General features: G+C 38.9%; 2 protein-coding genes across 3 annotated transcripts; one reads left to right on the forward strand and one right to left on the reverse strand.

The window, feature by feature from the left end:
• Positions 1-207: 207 nt before the first annotated feature.
• On the reverse strand, positions 208-6,293 carry rnf114 (ring finger protein 114). Its single transcript, XM_040007821.1, has 6 exons — positions 6,082-6,293; positions 5,312-5,462; positions 4,989-5,095; positions 3,569-3,683; positions 3,340-3,447; positions 208-3,230 (listed from the first exon to the last, which is right to left on the reverse strand). Exons 1-6 carry the CDS (start codon positions 6,216-6,218, stop codon positions 3,165-3,167), a joined length of 684 nt encoding a protein of 227 aa, XP_039863755.1. The 5' UTR covers positions 6,219-6,293; the 3' UTR covers positions 208-3,164.
• A 108-nt stretch (positions 6,294-6,401) lies between these two features.
• Positions 6,402-14,868, forward strand: spata2 (spermatogenesis associated 2). 2 transcript variants are annotated; one of them, XM_040007806.1, is made up of 3 exons: positions 6,402-6,766; positions 7,733-8,556; positions 9,742-14,503. In XM_040007806.1, exons 2-3 carry the CDS (start codon positions 8,206-8,208, stop codon positions 11,095-11,097), a joined length of 1,707 nt encoding a protein of 568 aa, XP_039863740.1. In that variant the 5' UTR covers positions 6,402-6,766; positions 7,733-8,205; the 3' UTR covers positions 11,098-14,503. The 2 variants fall into 2 exon arrangements, with proteins under 2 accessions (XP_039863740.1, XP_039863741.1); XM_040007807.1 differs by lacking the exon at positions 6,402-6,766 and adding an exon at positions 6,775-7,200 and having other exon boundaries at positions 9,742-14,868.
• Positions 14,869-20,450: the final 5,582 nt, after the last annotated feature.

Genomic DNA, 20,450 nt, shown 5'->3' on the forward strand with positions numbered 1-20,450 from the left:
TAAATTGTGCTAAAAAGCAAACAGATGAAGTCTTGCTTCGCCCCTTTTTCTACAGATCGGTTTCACGATGAAGTGAAAGTCTGAAAAGAGTGCAATTTCACTGATGTCACAAAATTGCTGGCTGAATTTGCTGTGTTCAAGTGTCACTGGTGTGGGGAAAACAATTTAGACAGCTACCAGGCATGAACAATATGGACTTCATACAAGTTCAGGAGCGATTCTTTTTAATCAGTGTTCAGGTGAAAGAGAAGGTTTACAATACAGTGAATGAAAACAAAAGACAGCAAAGAGATGTCTCGGGTATAGTGATGGTACGACACACATAAAACGAGCTACCGTCCCCACACCTCTCACAGTTTGCCTTTGGGCACATGTAGCATTAATTGCTGCCTCTACAGAGCCTGCAGACTGTACGCACCATCCACTGCTCGCATCAAAGAAACCACACACTGAACTTTATGAAATTTTTATTCAATGTGTTCACTTCTCTTCCCTTTTTCCTATTCCCCACCTTGGCCCCCCTCTCCCTTTTAAGCTGCGCCACCAAACAGACAAGAAAGACTTCTCCCTGCCATGTTTTTCAGCTCGACTTCCTTCCTGCCCAGAAGCACTCGAGTATCTCGTTAGTTCTCTCACAGCTAACATCACTCCTCTATCTGCCAGGAGCAAAAACCTGATTGGGGGAAACATAACGAGAAGAAAGGATAAGAACGGGGGGTGACATCAAGAAGTTTGGTGGATGAGATTCTCAGTAGAGCTAGGTGTAAAGCCGCAATATCATTTAGCTACAGTAATTACAGATGAAAGAAACAAAAAAAAAAAAAAAAAAGGGAGGAGAGATGAGAGGGTTTTCTCTCTCCGAGGACAATGTACACTGAAGAGCCCCGAGTTTCATCATGAAGTTACACATACATGTAAAACCACGCTGCGAGATCTTTGTCGTTATAACACGACCCTGGCTTGACTTCAAATGTACAAACAAAGGTTTGCAGAAGGCTTGCCTTCCTTCATCCACAGTTTGTTTCCCCCCCACTAATACACAGCTTTTGCTCATAGCCAGATTATGACAACTGGGCACGTCCGGTTTTCGCAGCGCTGTGAACAGTGCTTTCTGTTTAAATCCTCCCGCTCACACACAAACACACACAGTGGTCATCCATCAGCACTGAGTGTTGTTTCTTCCCCCGCATGTCTCATACACACAGGTATAAATCACTGCACCTGATTTCTGGGGCCAGGGTTTAAATAATTAAAGAGCTTTAATTTATCAGGATTTAGCACCTGCTGACAGTAGGGCTGACAGAAGAGAATGAGAGATATATTGAGAAAGAAAAAAAAAAAAAAGTTCATTAAACATTAGAAGAAAAAAAAAACAAACAAACAAACAAAAAAAAAAAAAAAAAACCCAACACATACAAAATTATTACACATTGCACAAGACAGAAAGAAAAAAGAAAATATCTAGTTCGAAGTGGAACCAAAGACTAGGTGAGAAGGCATTGAGGTTCTGCTCTAGAGCTACTTAATCTGCTGTGTTAAAATTTGTTATTTACCTGTTGGCAGAAGACAAATGAGCCTGTTCTACTGTTCTATGTGGGTAATCTTACAACTAAGTTGAAATAATCATTAATGTAAAAATAACACAATTGCAAAGAAAGACCCCCCCTCCCCCCCCAAAAAAACCAAAAACTCCCCCCAAAAACATCCAGTAAAAAGAAGATCAAGCAAAGTTGTACTGGTTTTTTGTTTGTTTTCCTAACTGCACATGCCGTCTTTTTGGAAGCATACATATAAATGACCATGGATCTTTATGTTTCAAAGCTGTTGAAGTAAAGGAGAAAGTGATAGCCACAAGAAACTGGAGTGTTTTTAGTAAAGACCATCTAAGACACTGGGCATGAGAAACATACATCAATAAGTTACATTTAAAGTCTTTTGTTATGTCACTTCAACTGCACAAACCGAAAATGTGGTTATTTTGTTTTAACAATGACAAATAACCCCACCAAAAACCTAAATATTGAAATACCAGTGATTTTTTTTGTATTAAAACAAAAGTAATAAGTGGAGAACAAAGCACTGGGTAAAGCACACTTATAGAATGAAATCTGTCTTCAATTATGTCCTGCAAGAACCAGCTGTTGTCATGTTGTCACAGAAATGTAGAACTCTACTGCCCTCTTGTGGTTTAGACACATGCAAATAAACTCTCACATGAAAGTGACCAAATGAACCCAAACACACAGATTTTTTTTTTTTTTTTTTTTGAAATACTTGCATCTGTAGATTCACTGAATGAACTACTGTGTTAGCCCTATGAGTTCTGGAAGGTTGAAAACAAGATCTACCAGCAGGCACAAAGACATAAGGGAGAAACATCACAAAAGCAAAAATGCCATCTCTGGCTGTGTTTGACCCTCATTGTTTATTCTTACCAGTAGATCTGTCAAAACAGAATGAACACACCCAGCCACACTCTAATACACAAACACACGCGCTTCAATCAAAGACAGCACTGAAAAGACAGAGTTTTTCCCCCCCCCCATCTGCTGAAAAACTGTGGTCAAAAAAAAAAAAAAAAAGGGAAAAAGAAATAAAAGTCCCTTTACCCTTTTGCATAAACATGCGAGTAGAATTAGTATAATATATTTTTCTGTTACTTGAAGACTTCACAGAGTGAAGTTTGTTGTCTGCTGGCAATAGGTAGCCACCTAGTGGTTAGACCCTCTCATAACATCAAGTATTGACTGCAGAATTTTTAAATCACAAGTTTGGATGTTTTGTTGCTAGATGACACTTTGTCATTGATAAACAAACAGCTTAAACATAGTTTAGCAGATACCTAACAAACTATCCAGTCTACAGACTCAGCTGGGGGGAGGGGAAGATAAGTGATTATCACACCAGAAACACAGTATTACTCCTAAATCAAACAGTACAATATGTTTTTGTTTTTTTTAACCATATTGCGCGATTTATTTTCAGAATAATAAACCTATATATTCATAGTTACGATACCAGTTCCCTATGAAAAATAATTACCCATAAGTCAGTACCACCATCCCCATTCTAGATGAATGATGACACTGTGTGTTTTTGTCTTTTCAAGACCATCATCCCTTCATTTCACTGGATTCCCTCCACCGGTGGATTGTTTTCACACTTCAGTGGTCCATAAGGGAGCGCTGTAAAGCCTCCTGAATCATTGTGTGCTCATCTGTGGAATAATCCTGGGAGGTCATAAGCATGAGAAGGGGAAGAAAAAAAAAAAAATCACTTAAATTCTTATTAACATAAAAAAAAACCCAACAACAAATAAACAGAGAGTGCTTTACTTACAACAAATGTATCATAGGAGAAAGTGTGTCTGATCTTCAGGTGCTGGAAAAAGTCAGCACTCCTGTAGTTAGGATCCCCCCAAGGCATTGAGGCACAGATGGGGCACACCTAAAGAAAACATGAAGGTAATAAAACGATCTTTGAAACACATTAACCCAGCTGAAGCCAGTAAGTGTGTGGAAACTCAGTAGGACTCAGAATTATGACAGAATAGGTTTTGTTTTTTTACCACTTGGCGTGCATCTCGAGCATGTTGGGTTGTGCAATGTTCAACCAGGCCGTCCTGGTCGAGGTTCTGGCAGTTGCAGTAGGGGCAGGTGAAGGTGTAGCGATTTGGCACTGAACTGTGGCAATGAAACAGAAATAATAAAATGTCACAAGGTTTGGTTCTCAACTACATGAATATTACACTTGAAATGTAACAGGCATCAGCTTATGAAGAAATAAGTGGACATTTACCACAGTTAGTGGCCAATCTTTATCTATTGTCACATTAACTTTGCACCAGCTGAAAGAGCTTGAGACAGACTTAAAAGTGACAGTTATTCCTTTTTAATAATAGGAATCTGTTTCATGGTACAAAGGTCTGGAGGGTTAAATAACAAAATAAATAAATACTGGGATCGGTTTCTTACTTTAAACAGTGTTGGAACAACATGCCACAATGTGTGGATTCTTAGTTTTAAAGGCTGCTGTTTGGGTGGGGGGAAAAAAAAAACAAAAAAAACAAAAAAAACCCAAAGGCTACTTCCTGATTAGTCATAATAACCTCATTACAAGCGACGGCTTCTCAAACCATCTTCTCAGAACTTTCTCCAGGAAGCACAGTTGTCATAAATACTTAACATCCATATATGATAAAAACCACATCCACTTCATACAACTTGACAATAATAGTGTTTTATGTTTTCTAAAGATGAAAGTTGTACTGTTTTCTATACACTCTGGAAAAATTACAATCAGAAATTACGAGAGGTAAAATACAGAATGCTTAGTACTATAAAGTATGATCAAGCATATGCTATTTTTTTCTTGCAATCAAGATTGTGTTCAATTTGAAATCCCGTTTGTGCTAAAACTTCTATTTATTTATTTTTTTTTACTTTAAGTGCAAAATGTATACACTACATATAGTAAAACCGCAAAAAGAGAGCTTTTCTTATTTGACTGACATGTTAGGCATGCCAGTGAAACAAGGCAGTAATAGAGTCACGACTTTGGAGTCTTATCAAACAACAATGTACTGCCAAGAGTTTATAATACTATAAACATAGGGAATTTTATATCACGAGAAGATATTATTCCATCATTTGTCACAATGAACAGGTCAACTGTTTACATTTGGCACTTAAGTTACAGTGAAATCTAGCATAAATCATATCATTGAATATATTTGATTGGGCCAACAGAACTCTATTTCCTATGTACAGTACTTTCTGCTGCATCAATGAAGCCCTCTCACTGAAACTACTGACAGGGCTGCACTCTTTTCCTTTTTCACTTTGGATTAGTGTTGGTCCAAAGGTGACCTTTAATTTATACAACCCAACAAGCAGCAGTAATTGCACGCAAAGTCTGACTCTACAGTGTAAACCATTTTGCTTTATTATGTAGGGAATAGCAAATAATTGTTCTGCTTCTTTCCCCACCTGACGATGGCAGGCTGACTCTGGGCAGTTGTCCTGACTCCCTCCTCAATGTACTCCTGGTACTTTGAACAGGCAGCTGTGTGGCTTCTCATCTTAGAAAGCCCAACCTAATTGGGGGAGGAGTGACACATATCAGTAACTTCCAGTATATGACCATCATCATAAAATTGTTGCTATTATCTAAATATAAAGACAGAAATTTAGACACAGCAAAACATTAAGATTATGCATGTGCAGTTATTGGATCTTCACCCTCTGTGATTGCTTCATAAATGGGCGTCAGTTCAGTGATATTTTAGCTTTTGGTCTGTAGTGAAACTTACCTGTGTGCCACAACCCTTACAGGCTGCCACAGAAGATTGAATGAGTGCCTCGAGTTGAGCAGCTTTAGTCCAGTGGCCCGGAGCACCTCGACATACAGCACAAACGGGCTTCTGTGGACGCAGACATTCCTGCAAACAACTGTGGCAAAACCTGTCAAGAGATGGGTGAAAGAATGTGATTGCTGCACAAGAGAAATCAACTAAATTGTCAGTTTTAATTTGAGCTCTGGTTACCTTAGGCTTTAAAAAAATATATATATATATAAAAAAACCAAACCAAAACAAAAACATGCAACAACTCTGTTTGCATTAACGCATGGCCTGCCATGAGAAAAAACAAAAAACAAATACTGTCACTAAAACAAACCTTTATTATGCTAGTGACTGGACCTTCCTGTAACTCATATGGAAAGTCCCCCACCTCGAGAATAGCCAGGGACTTGTAGTTCTTTAAAGTGGTTTCAAGAGTTAGAGCAATACACATCCAAACTACAACTCCCAAGTGAGGCCTCCTTTTTGATGTAAACAAAACTGAAACTGATTTAGCAAGCTGGAACTGTTTTTGTCACATATTCGAGAGAGAAAAACAGAAAAAACGGGGTCGTTGCACGAGAAGACACTCGCGAGGCCGATATTTTACAACTCTGGTGTGACGACACATTTAAAGTGAAGCCCTTTCCTCCATTGTTTTTGCCTCTTTTCACTGCATCGTTGGTGGCAGACGCGGGTTAGGGGGAGGGCGACCGAAAATAAACGGCAAAAATACTCACGTATGTCCACACTGTGTTGTCACGGGACTGTCGAATATTTCGAGGCAAACTGGACAGACAAATTCGGACACGTCGTTGCTCCCGTCCGAGGTGTTCTTCTTGTGAGGTGCTGCGCTAAAGCCTCCGAGCATCGCCATTTCTTTTCTTCACTGAGTCGGTTCCACCACCAGCACCAACCGTCCCCGTGACGACGTCATCGGGTTCTTGTTCTTTTTTAAGCGCGAGGGGGCGGGGTCACCGGCGAAAGTAAACATCGTAACACATAATTGTACGACATATTTACTAAATTTGTGACACACCCCTCCCACTAGATTTTGAAACCCCCCAGAGACATTGAAAATATTACAATATATAGTTATACAAAGAAATCAAAATTATTCAGGCACTAATACAACGAAAAAGCAGGAAATCCACACCACTAAATGCATACCTTCGGCAAATCATTATTAACCCGGGAAATCTGTCTCTGCGCGCACGCGAGCCTATATTTTTTTCCCCAAGCAAAACAAAAACAAAAATGAATGAAGACTGTGGATGATGTAGTTGGGGGTCTGTATCCCGTCTTCCCTAGCACGTGGGCTCCTGATGCTGATGAACTGTCAGGATTGAGCGCATGCGTGTTGTTATACTGGGAATTTCCAACAGCTGAGGAGGCGTAGCTAGCCATGGCTAGCACTTGTTAAAGGTAAGATTTGCGAATGGTGGTATTTCTGTTTGAAAAAACGTCTTGATCTCCTAGTGGGAGCGCATTAACGTTTGGTCCCAAAAGAAGGTCCCCTTAAAAACTCGCTGTGTCTTGATATTTTATTTTAAACTGGCGAATAATGTCTGTGTAGCGATGGAACGCCCTGCTAGCCGAAAGCAATTGTTAGCTAACCAGCTACGCTGAAATGGGCGTTCACTGTTTAGCTTATATTCAGTAGGGGGGCCACAGTAGTGGCAGCATCGGGTTTGAGAGTCATGGAGAATTAATGTATACGCTCTAGGAGTATTACTTTATATTGCCATTGGTCACGGTGGACTAAATTTGTTGTAGTAGATACGCAGTTGTAAAGCATGCGTCTGGCTAAGGCTCATTGGTTGCTAGCTCGTTGAGCGGATGTTCGCAGAGATTTTCAGGTAACAGGTATAGCCAGCCAGCCAGCTTGCAAGAATCTGAGAGCAAAATGTTTGCTCTCCTGTTGTTCAAGCCTCGTACTATTTTCACGATGTGTTTGTTTATGAGTTTTGAGTTGAAGCTAGGCTAGGGTTAGCGCCACTCTGGTTTACACGCATGTAGTACCAATAGCTGAAACGTTCACTGGCGCAAACGTGTGAGAGGGATGTATACATCAGTAATGAGTCCCTCTCTTGCTTATTTAAGCTATAATTCCACTGGCCTTTTTCTTGGTTATGTACATTGTAAAACAAACATTGTTTTTTAAAAAAAGCCCTTTCACTATGTGACAGACAAAAAACCCACCTACCCACCCACCCAAACGAATCCATCTTCACATCTCTACAGAGATGGTCCTGGATTAGTGTATCTTCCCTCTTATCTGAACCTCTAGATATTTCAAAACATGCTTAACCACAGTTAAATTGCATTTTCATTTGGCTAGAACCGAAAATGATATTTTTATCTTAACAGCTATTGCTTGTGTCATTTCAGCTTGGACATGGCTGACAACAACCCCAAGATCATGAATCTGTCGTCTTGATGAGTGACCTTGAACTCTACCAATGCTGAAACCAAGCAATGGAATAGATGCAAGTCTGTGTGCCAAGGAAAACCTCCCCCCTGATGTTATCTTGCATGACAGAAGCCTGTTTTTCGGGAAACAAGTCAGGCTTTGAGCCAAAACCAGAGATGCTCATACCAAGGCATCCTTATGGGCTACAGCCTTGCTACACCAACTGAAAGCACTAGAAAACTGCACCTCTTGCTTAGAGGATGTGCTACTGAGTGGATGCAAAGACTGACTCCTCTGCCATCTCTCCGCAACATTAACAATTAGTGTATACGGTTTAAAAAATGGTAACCAAAAATGGTGTCTGAATGTGGCATTTTGTGGTTGGGCATGCTAAAAGGTGTGAGGCTCTCTCAGAAAAGTATAACAGCTGACTAATAGTCTGCTGCTAATAATGGATGCCAAGTTAAAAGAGGACCTGTTCCGGAGGTATGTGACAGCACTGGAGAAGCGCCTGGAGGAAGGAGGGGATAACAGGGGGACTGGAAGTACGCAAGAAGGGGAAAGAAGCAGACACAAGGACAGTGAGGCCTTACTTTCCACAGCCACAGCTCTGCTAGGAGCCTATCAGCCAGATCCGGCACAGCGATTTCGCATGGTGCGTTTCTATGAGGTAGTGGAGAACTCACTCCGCTCCCAGAGAGGAGTTAACCTGAAGGGCCTGGAGAGAGCCTTCCATACCCTGGAAACCATCTGCACCAACCTCTTGCTCTTCCCTTGGAAGAAGGAATTCAGATGTATAAAGGTGACTTTATTTTATCGATGGGATATTTAATATACTTTGCTTAGATTAGTTTACTTTAATAGCCAAAATTTCACTATTAATACATTTGTTATAACAGAATGAATCATTATTGTCCAGTCTTGAGCTTTGAGATACTGAGCTTTGGCAATTAATCAGGGCAGTGTGTGTGTACACCGAAATACTTTTGTGAATTTGCATATCTTTCAGACTGTCTTTTGTAGGTAATATATATGAATATCTTTCCTGACCTTTAGTATGGAAGCAAAACTTTTATGTTTGTGTACACATTCTCAGGCTTTATGCAGATATCAGATATCTGCATAATCTTAAGAGATTTGTGTTGTTGTACCTTAATTACTTGTTGTCTAATCCTAACATCATAAAGTGTGTATACAAACAAAAGTTTGATCCCACCAGCATATCTGAAAGTACATGAGTGGTTCTCCCCTGTCTCATAAACTGCTTGACATGTTTTTTAGTAAATTAATATCTAAAAGTAAGAACATTTTTCTGAAACTGTTAAAATTTGTATAGATTTGTAATTTTAGTGAACACACATGCAAAGAGGACCTGTTATTATGATTGCTTCTGCTCGGTGAATAAGTGACAAATTAAAAGGAAAGCTGTAACTCTTGACCCCTCTGTTTTGCTTTGGGGATTTATGTTGCTGGCATTCTTTAGCTCTACTTGTCGTCTTAGAGGGAAAGCACTGCAACTCAATACGAAGTTGTTTGGTGTGAAACATTTCTAACCTAATAGGAGAGGGAAATGTCCTTGCACACAGAGCCGAAACTGTTATGAATGATCTTATGGCGTTCACCCTCACAAGATATCAAGTTAACTGATTGTCTATGGGAAATTTCTGTACATGTTAGACAGCCTTCTGCCACCCAAAAAGGAAAAAAATAGTTGTGTCCTCACTTCTGGTGGTTTTCTAAAGCACTTTGTTTGTTTTTCCCTTGAATCTATCAGCTAATTCTATCTAGAACTATATCTAAAATAAGGGTTTGTTATTAGAGAGGTGGCCATTGCAGCTTTACATTGAGGTTGTTGTAATTTGTGCTAATCATCTGTTTTTTCATATAAAGATGTGCATTTCTATATGTTTTTGTCTTTATTTTTGGCTTCATGTCAGCCTGTTTTAAACAACTGACACTTATGCTGATTCTCATTTCTCTCTTTAAGACCTTCACTGGCCCATATGTGTACCATCTGCAGTCTGCCATTTCTGATGCTGAACTCCGAACTTTAATGCGCACCATTGGCTACACCTGTGACCATGATTCGCAGTTCCATTTGCAGGAGCATCCAGGAGGTGCAAATCATCTGCGGCAGTTGGCATTTGAACTCTTCCTGGCCCAGGCAGAGTGTCGTCTTCTGGGAGAGGTAGTGGCTCTGGCCCGTGGTTCAGCGTCAGAACTGGAGGCCCTGGAGCTCCGCAGAGGTTGCAGAGATGATGCAGCTGGCTGTGCTGAAGCGCTCCGCAGACGTGACAGCCTTGGGGCAGATATGGCTCGGCTGTCCGTGCGGCCATTGGATATAGAAAAGCCTCATGCCCACCACCTTAGGCGAGGTAGCCGACCATCTAAGTCTGTGGATGTTACAGATGGGGCTGGTCACTGGCATGCAGCGGTTAGTAAGCCTGTCTTGAAGGCTTCACTGAGTCTGAGGAAGGAGCCTCTATTTGTGGATGCAGAGGAGGATATGAAGGATGAGATCATCAGGCCCAGCACCTCAATATCTCTTTCCTCTGTGGTTGCGCCACCTTCCTATAGCCCTGTTGCAGATTTCTTCCCAATTCAGTCACCTCCCCCAGCGGATCCCTACACATCCTACCATCCATCCTCTTTAGATGAGATTGACTTGTACACAGAGAGGGGTGGGGCTGGCACAGGAGGAAGGCAGACCCCGTCTCGACCTCTATCCAGAGAGCCTCGAGATGGAAGGGATGGGTGGCTGCACAAAGGTCATGGTAGTGTGAAGTGCCAGGGTTGCGGGCTGGGCTGCACCACAATGGCCTCCTGCCAGAGGTGTGACATGATCCTCTGTTCTGCCTGTCATGATGTGGACCCCTCCCCTTGCTGTGGCCTCCAGGACTACCATTCAAAATCTCCACGACCCCTTGATGGATACATTCCTGTCAAGGAAAAGCTCTCTGTCTACTCTAATACTCATACTCACTCCCATCTCCATCCACACCCCCTCACACTGACCCACTCACATTCTCATCCCCACCCTCACCCTCAGATGGTGGAGAAGCCCCTCATGTCCACTAAGCTGTTTCCCAGCAAGTCTGTTGCCTTGACAACACCAAAGGGAGGCAGCAGTGAGCGAATAAGCATGGGGGGATCGCGATGCGGGTTTTGCAACAAGCCAGGTGCATCACACACCTGTGTGAACTGTTCGAAAGTGTCATGTGACTCGTGCATGGGCTTGTATGCAAAAGATATGTGCACGCGAAAGAATCCTCAGCACAACTTTGTGCCCAACCATCAGCTCAACTTCAAAACTGGCACCATATCTCACCTGGTGTACCGATGAATCAGGCAGACAGAATATATTTTTTCCCTTCCACTGCCCTCCTTTAACTTGCAACATAGTCTTGCACGATTGCTTTAGCTTTCTTTCCATTTAAATCATTCATGTTCTTCATCTCAGTCCAGTGCTTTATTTATTTTTTTGGTCTTAGTTTTATTTTTCCTAACCCTCTTTTAAACTTTGTACATTTTCTCTTACTGTTGTAGGGCCATTGGATGCACATGCCACAGAGAGCCATATCGTCTGCCCATCTCTCTGCCTTGTACAAGTTCAGGCCTTTTATCTATTTCTTCTTCCTTTTACCTTGCTACCTGCTCTTGAGTAGTCATGTGATGTTGTAGCGCTTCCCAAATCCCTCAAATCTTGTCCTCATCAAAAAGGGAAACTGGAGAAAGTTTAATTCCTTCTCATTTTGAATGAATTCCGTCCAAATGAACATAATCTACTTTGCCTAATTTCTCAGCTAAAAAAATCTTCTAATATATATAAATATATATATATATATATATAAATATACAGTATATATATATGTATGTGTGTGTGTGTGTGTGTGTGTGTGTGTGACTGAATGAGTGAACGTGTATGCGTGAGTGAGTGTAGAAAAGACCTCTGAGCTTGCATTGTGATAAAGGGGTCTTTTTAACTTGAAAAAAATATAGGAAAAAAGAGAAAACATACACTGGAAGTCAATAAGTCAATAGTATATATTTTTAATCTCTATTCTCTAGAACAACATGAGACTGTTAAATGGGCATGAGGCCTGGCATTAGGAATTTTGGGCTATAAACTTATATATGTGGGTATGGGGTGGGGGATATCTCAAGGGGACACACTGAGACAATGGTCGAATGCCATAGATTCTATTTAAAAGATTATGCCTTGTAAATTAATCCTCAATTGTTTCTGGTTGTAGGACTGAGGTTAAATGCTGCTGTTGACTTGAGACATTGAAGACAAGCGGCGTTGATTTCTTTCTGGTAGTTGTGTCAGTTCCAAGCCCCCTACTCCTTTTCATTACACTTCTCAAGCCTTCATGGATCATGATGTTGTAGTGCCCCTGCACTAGATCAGTGGTTCCCTATTAGTCTTGGGTGGGACCATAGGAAGTCTCACACTGGGCCAGAAATCTAGGGATTATGATTCAATTGAACAGTTTGTCAGACTATTGATAGGATAGGTTTTAGGCAGTATGAAAGTACATACTCTAACATGGTTTCTGTCTACCTCAAATGGCTTCAGCTTATACACCCAGTATGACATTGTGGTTTTAAACTAGCCCTAAGATCTAAAGATTGTTTGTTTATTGCATCTTTCATTTCTAATTTATGTTTAAGCACACTAGAAAGCACCGCCCTTTTACAATCAGCTGAGCCTGTCAAGTGGTAGAGGCCAGCAAAGACATCAAAAATGTTACACATGCAAACTTTAATGCGGTTCAGTATTATGACGAGTACATAGCAGTTAAATACTTATTGCAGTTTTGCTGATGAACTATTTACCACATTGCTTTTTGCACTATATTTCACAGAGCTTTCTGCACAGCACAGTGGCTGCAGGCTGGAGTTTTTGAGTTATTTCTTGCTAGTTAGTTTTGACAACACATTTTTAAACACTAAATCTGCATCTGTTTGATGTATGGGGGCAGAATGGGAGGTAGTTATGCTAATAAACTAAAGTAATGAATTAAACTGCATATTTTAAGGGGTAGATATATTCTGCTTACATTTGAAACTGAGGACCATACATTTAGTGTTTACCTTTAGTAATTAGACTTTAATTTTCATTGTAATCTCAATTGTAATATTTTATATCACAGTTGATCGTCACCAAGGGCTAATTTTAAATCACATTGCATTAAACAAAAAAGTCTGAGTCTGGGTTATTTTGACAGACTGCTTAGGCTGTTGTAGCCTTTATGTTCTGTCAGGAGTAACCTCTAAATGCCTTAAACTCATTCAGCTGTCTTATCCTAGTGTATTTAAGCTTTTGGTGTTGTTGTTCTCACCCTGTTTTGTCTTTAACCAGCCTGTAGGTTTAAAATTAACATGTGGTTAACAGGCTAGAAAATGAAGTTCACTTCTCTGATGGTGAATTAAAATTACACCTAAGAGTATGGAGTATGTGTTGAATACAGAACATACCTACCATGTATATTAACATAAATATGCAGCAATGAACACATTGTACATCTGTAAACATTGTAGATGTTTTGCTTGGAAACAGGTTTGGTATATATTTTGTTTGCGTAGAGATATTACCTTAACACATTGGTTTCAGAAAGTGACATCTGATTTCATTCTTTTCATTCCTTCCCTTCAAAACTGAAAATTGTCTTTTGTGTCTTTATCATATTAAAGAAGGGATCTTTTGATACCAATTAGATGTAGTTTTAGCGGTTCTTTGAAAGATGTTCTTGTGCTAATTTGGGTATCAAAAAAAAAAAAAGAAGTCTTGAGTGCCCTTATGGGAGGTGTGCAATTTTTCTGTTTCCATCAAAGAAGACTTTCTAGATATTTATCATAGCTATATTTCAGTTATTCAATTCAAATCATACCAGCAACAAAGACAACTTTCAGATGTATTGAGCCATGTTGAGTGATCATATTGCCAAATGAAGAACAAATATCTTACCAGAGGAGAAAACAAAATTATGTGGCTTGCCTGGATGTACAGTTAATGTAACATAAATCTGTGATTTTGCTAAAGTTTAGCTTCGTGTCTGTAGATGTTGGCCTTTTTAAGAAGCCTAGAGAGAACACCCCCCCCTCCCCCTCCCATCAACATAGATACCTACTCGCACACCATCGGATGTGTCACTTGAAACAGTGGACTGATAACTTGTGTAGGTCACTACAAAGGGCTAAACAGTCTGCAGGGCTGCTGCTAAGTTTGTGGGCACTGTTTTAATGAGAAACTGACAGATCAATATCTAATGTGGGGCTTACATTCATCAGTTGTTATGAATTACTGATGTTGGGAAAACAAATGTCATGGAACACTGAGCCATTTTAACATGATTGGTTTATCCCACACTTGAAACACTCAAGTCATTGTGGAAGTGAATGCTCCCCTTTACCTCTGTGTGGTTATCTTACTGATATTAGCAGTCTTGGTGTAGTTAGGCAGCCTCTACCCATTTCCCTAACCTTCCTCTTGGCATGCTCTGTACAAGGCCCATACCCATACCCACACCCCACCCCACCTACCTTGGCACTGAGGATCATCGCACAATGTATTTGAAGGGGTATGGACCTTGTGATCAATATGTGGGCTTACATGGGGTGGAATGGGAAAATAGCCAAAAATTGTTAATTGGTGAATATATAAAGAGAAATGAAATGAAGCAAAAGGTAAATGAGATTTTATAAATTAATTTAAAGAATAAAGTTCTGAAAAACAAAGTTTCCTATCTTGAATTTTTTTATTACTCTGTTTGTTTTTGGTTGATTGAAATTGAGTTTGTACTGTCAAATCTGTACACATAATTCATTGTTTTTGAACTACTGTAAGCACTTTTGACAATCCGAATTTGCAACTATTGGATTTGCTAAATTGTCATTTTGTTCAGTGTAATGTTAAGAAAAAGGCCAGAGTTTAGGACTCAACATCTCAGCCTTTTTAATCTGACGTGTCGGTACTGGGGAAAAAGAGGTAATTACGGCTCTTTTTTTACTCATACCTACTCGACTTGACTCAGGTTTGGTCGCTCTCATGGCTCATTGAGTGACACCACTTTCCAGATAATTGGTGGTATGCAGTCTGTTGAGATCACATTTTTGATTAACTCCGATCAGCCGAGTTGGTAATGAAGAAGTACAAGGTACTACCACACAATGGAAAACCATAAAAACCTAGCCAAGCCAACTGGGTGCTAGTGGAAAAGGCCTATAGCTGTCGATGTAGGTAAGAGCCCTTTAAAGTAAGATCCATATCAGACCCTTGTACTGCTCTTTTTTTAAATCCGTTTTTATCCATAGGTTTACAGGTTTGATGTTCCTAGTCTTTCCCTTCAACTTGTAAAGGAAAGCCTTAGTCATAATCATCTATTGTTGTTGTTTTATGTTGTTGTGCAGTCCTTTTGTGTCATTGTAAATTTCTTTCTTCTCCTTCTTTTCTTGCAGCCAGACTCAGATGCTGTTGGCTGGTCCAAATGATTAATCTTCTGTGCTGAATCAGGCTTTTAGGGCCAATTATGTCTCCCCCTAATACTGAAGAAAGACCCTACTTAAGGCCCATGGAAGTTTGAAGTTTTTCCTCCGATAACTCCACTGACCTCTCCCCTGATTGCCCATGAGCCCACCACACAAACATGTTGTTTCTTAATAGGCTAGTTATACCTGATGATTATTTGAGTGGTTTCACACTTACCAGGAAACAAATACAAAAGCAAAACCCACAAACTCAAAACTTTTTTCCTTTTGAATTCTCACAGGCCTCCAATTAGTAACTATGTTTTATTGCCTTAAGGCATAGTGCACTTACATAGGTTTTTATCATTTATATCAAGTACATAGAGTTTACAAGAAACAGAAAAATAAAACTGTCCTCTGTCCTCCACTAGATGGCATTGTATTACTATATTATGACTGCGTGCTGTTTGCATTGTCTGTGAATTTTGCGGGTTCTCCCACAGTACATGTAGGAGACATATATACAAGATTCTTTATTGATTCTAAATTGGCTGTTAGACTGTGAGCGTGAATAGTTGTCTGTCACTCTGTGTTAGCCCTGTAAGGGACTGGTGACTTATCCAAGGTATGCCACGCATCTCGCTCAACATCAGCTGACACAGTTTCCAGTGCCTCAGTGACCCTGAACTGGATGAGCAGTGAAGAAAATGGACGAATGATGCAAGTATAACAATTAGTAAAGTCAATATTCCTTAAACTGTAGTTGCACAAACACTTCTGCACGAACAGAACCCTTCATTATTTATACTAAATTAAGCATCATTACTAATAATATATTTCACACATTATTTCACAAACTAACTGGCTGTTTTAAATGGGCCCCTTGCCAAGTTTTCTGCGACATGGTCCGCTAATAAGCTCTCCTCATGACTCAGTGATATCACAGTTAAAGCAGCTGATATTCACATTTACAAATGCTAAATTAAACTAAAATAAAAACCTCAATAAAAAACACTTTCTGTCATTTTTATTTTATTTTTTTAATTTTTTTTTTTAATTTTTTTTTTTTACAAATTTTCTTTGGTGAAATTCACCCTCATAAAGCAGCTTGTTACTGTGATCATATAACATTTTATTATAGCTCTGCTAAAAGTATCAGAGGAAGGTAACAGTTACAATTATGTAGTTACTTGTATTACAAATATTCTTCTTTTATCTGCACAGTGGACAGATAGAAACACTGTCTGCTGTCATCTTTGTGTTCACACTTAAGACTAGGAGAAAGATCCTGAGTGTGTGTCCTCATTAGGATTAGGATTAATGTTGTGTGTGGGACTGTAGCCCAATATTTATGCTGTTAAATAGTAATTAGGACTATGCATCTATAGTTATGTGACAAAGTAACACAAAAATAAAAAGCAGTGAAATTAGTTACTTTCTCCAGTGACTAATTTGTTTAATGCATTCTTTTTTTAAAGTAATGAATAATATGTAATACATTATTTTTCTTTACTTGCTCTTTTTAAATATCTACTCCTGGTAATACATTTTCTGCCATAAAGTATCTTGCACATTTAATAAACTTAAACTCACTTCCTAGGCTTTAGATAGTAAAGTAAATTTAGATCACAAGCAAAAGACTTTACAAGATCCGTTGCTTGATTACAAGTACACCTCCAACAGAGAAGGGAATATCAGAAGCTAGGAGCATGAAACCCAAGGGTAGGGTTACTGTGCTTTTAAATGACATATATTGCAATGAATAGACCAGTGCTAGGTGATTTGTGAGGTTTGTGTGGCTCACACCTTGTACGCATTTCTGAATTAAGGAGCGAGGACATAAAGTGCATTAAAACAAGTGTGGGCAGTGGCTTTTGCTTCATTAAAAGCCAGTGACTTTGTAAATGGAGCCAACAGTTAGTCATCACAGAAGTCTGTGTACTCTTAAAAAAATCTTAAAAGCATATTCTAGCGTTTTCAGGTGTAATTGTCATGAAATGCTTGTGAAAACCTGAGGGAAGCACAGAGAATAAAAGAAATTCTTCACTTTATCTAAGAACAGGTTTTCTGAATTAAACCTATATTCCCAGTATAAGGTTGACAAAGGACACCAAGCATGTTTTGAAATCAGGTATATACAAAAGCTAAGCAAAAACTTATTTTCTAAAGTAATGTCTTTTGAAGTAAGGGGGAAGGGAAATTTCACAAAGTATATGACCTTGGATCGAGCGCAGGCCTCAGTGCTGGCAAAGCTTTTGGTAGAAATGGCCCACCTGCAATCATGTGACCTACATGTGTCCCATTTTATGTTATTTTTTAAAAGAAATATATGATTGTCATTTAAAAAAAGATAAACATTAGGAATGTTGTAGGACTCCAAGCTTCTTTTGTTATTTCCCTTTACAGTGTTACACCATTACTGTATTTTTTTATCATTATTATTATTAATAATTATTACTGCCTCATTTCAGTCACAGTGAATGTGATGGCTTCACTATTTTGTTATTTAAATTATACACATCGTAAAAAGGTGTCAGTGAAAAGTGAGGAGATTTCTTTTTTAAACAAGTCCCTTTATAAATAAATCTGTGTTAACAGTTATTATAGAAATCCAAATTACTTGTAGAGATGTAAGCAAAAACCATCAGTTTTCCTTTTGTCCCCACTCTCCTTTTCCATCTCTGAAGTCCTCAAAATTTTTTAATGCTTTTCTTATTGCATCACATCTCCATATCCTAAAAAGCATCAGACAGCTATTGGGCGGTTGTCATTGTCAGCCTCACAAAGGTTGTAGCATGTCACCTTTTATACAATGCAGAATCAATTTCCCCACAGCTGTGGTGATGTGATCAATGGTAGTAATTTGTTTAGAGAGCGACAGCAACAGCATGAATGCCCCATTTCACTGTAAACAACTTTTACACTTTCCTATTCAGTAGTGTGATGTGTGAAGGAGAAAGATGAGATTGCTTTCTGCTTTCCTCATGAAACTGAAGGAGAACTTTATTAGGTACAGCTTGCTAGTACCACGACCCTCTTTGGCTTTCAGAACTGACTTAATTCTGTGTTACAGATTTAACAAGGCGTTGGAAACATTCCTCTGCGATTTCAGTCCATATTCTCCCTCTCCAAATTTTGTGAGGCTGTGTAAACTGTAGCATCAGTTTTCTTTCTCTGACTCGAGTTACACCTGGTGTGGTCTTCTGCCCATCTAGTTTAGCGTTTGACTTATCCATTCAGAGATGCTCTTTTGTATATTTTGGTTATAATGAGTCGCTGTTTGAGTTACTGTTATCAGCTTGAAACAATCTAGCCATTCTCATCTGACCTGTGGTATCGACAACAGAATGCTCCAGTGACGCTCACTCACTCTGACCATTCTCTGTTAACCCTACAGACTGATGTGTGTGAAAGTCCCGTTAGAACACCAATTTCTGAATTACTCAGACTATCGGTGCACATTTAAAATCACTTAAATCACATTTTTTTTCACCATTTTGATTCTCAGTTTGAACCTCAGTAACCCATCTTCACCATGTCAACCTGTCTAAATTGACTTAGATGCCAATATATGATTAGATTTTTCCATTTACAAGCAGTTACGACTGCTATGGTTTGATTTTAATTCTTCTTGATCTGAGCTCAGCATTTGGCACAGCTGATCACTCTGTTCCAGAGTACCTACCTCTGTTAAGGTAGCACATCAGTTTGTGACCCATCGGGAACTTGTGGTAATTTTTTTTAAATTATTATTATTTTTTTCCAATATTAATTCAATTATTTACTTTTCTGACAGGAAGTGCTGGATGACCTGCAAATTATCTGAAAAACATCTGCAAATATTATAATAATAAATTAAGATTTCCAGCAGTTGGCTGAAAAAATGAGCTCAGAAAACACACAGTCATATCTTCACTGTTCTGACTGTTTAGATAGATTTAGAAATTATATAAGATGTTTGGGACTTTTTGGCTCAACACAAGTTATCAAGTTATGCGGCACTAATGAGACAGAGCATAGTCTCAGATCTCCCGCTTTTGTATTTGGGGCTTAACTGTTTTGGATTTCCCTCATTCTGGATCTGAGGTTTGCATAACGTTGTTTAAATTGCTTTTTAAAATGCATCTTTTAAAAAAGAAAAAGCATGCACATTTATCAGTGTTTTATTTCTGTCTTGTCTGATTTATTATTATTTTTAATAATATTTTAATCTCATATTATTGTTATATATGATATGTTTTTATTTTATTGGATTTTAATTAAACAATGTGATTAAACTGTGGTTAAACGATACATAATTCTTTGTAACTTTATTTTGAAAGATGAATAATAATTGTGCTTAATTGTAATTATTATTTGCATTGTTGTGGGAATGGGATGTGGAAGCAAATTAAATTTAAATTGAAACTGCAGTAATTATGAACGTCACCAAGCACAATCTTGTCTGGCATTTGGACACGTCTGATTAATGACTACTGCGAAAGTATTGTGGTTTACACATTTGCCTAATAGGCCAAAGCTCTCTGGTTTGATCCTGTGACCAGACACAAATCTTTTGGGGTTTTGTGTCAGGAAGGACGTTCGGCATAAAAATTCTGCCAAATCAAACACATGGAGCTACCCGCTGTGGCGACACTTTGTGAATAAGGGAGAATCTAAAAGTAGCTTCTTTAAGTAAAACTGATTCACAGTTAGATGGATAATGATGTCAAGCAAGTTCTTTTGTGTGTGTGTGTGTGTGTGTGTGTGTGTGCTGCTGCCTGGAAATACTTCCAGCTGTTTGAGCTACTCAATAAATCATAAAGAAATCTGCGGGACATCACTTTCTGATTTGTTGAGAAGACACAATCTTTGTCCATTCTAATTATATGTGGCAGCCCTGTATTTGTCTTTAGCATTTAACAGCTTTTTAAAAAAGACCTTAAAAAATATGGCCCAACAGACCAGCTGTTTTACTATTTACTTCTGCAGTAGCTGTACTGACTAGAAAGTAGCTTACAAAGTGTCATGCTGCTAACATGATTGGAGAGTGATTTGTTAGACTTTGAGAGACTTAGAGCTTTTTATTGTCATTGTGCAGTTTCTTGCACAGCGAAATTGGGTAGCTGGACCACAAAGGTGCTAAAGTAAGAAGAAGAGAAACCAATACACAACGAGGGGGGGAAAATAAATAAATAAATAATTAAATTAATAGAATAAAATAAAAAGCAGTGTATATGTATACAT

The sequence above is a fragment of the Simochromis diagramma genome, unplaced genomic scaffold (genome assembly GCF_900408965.1).
Source record: "Simochromis diagramma unplaced genomic scaffold, fSimDia1.1 OVJJ01000545.1, whole genome shotgun sequence".
In the NCBI taxonomy this organism is placed as follows: domain Eukaryota; kingdom Metazoa; phylum Chordata; class Actinopteri; order Cichliformes; family Cichlidae; genus Simochromis; species Simochromis diagramma.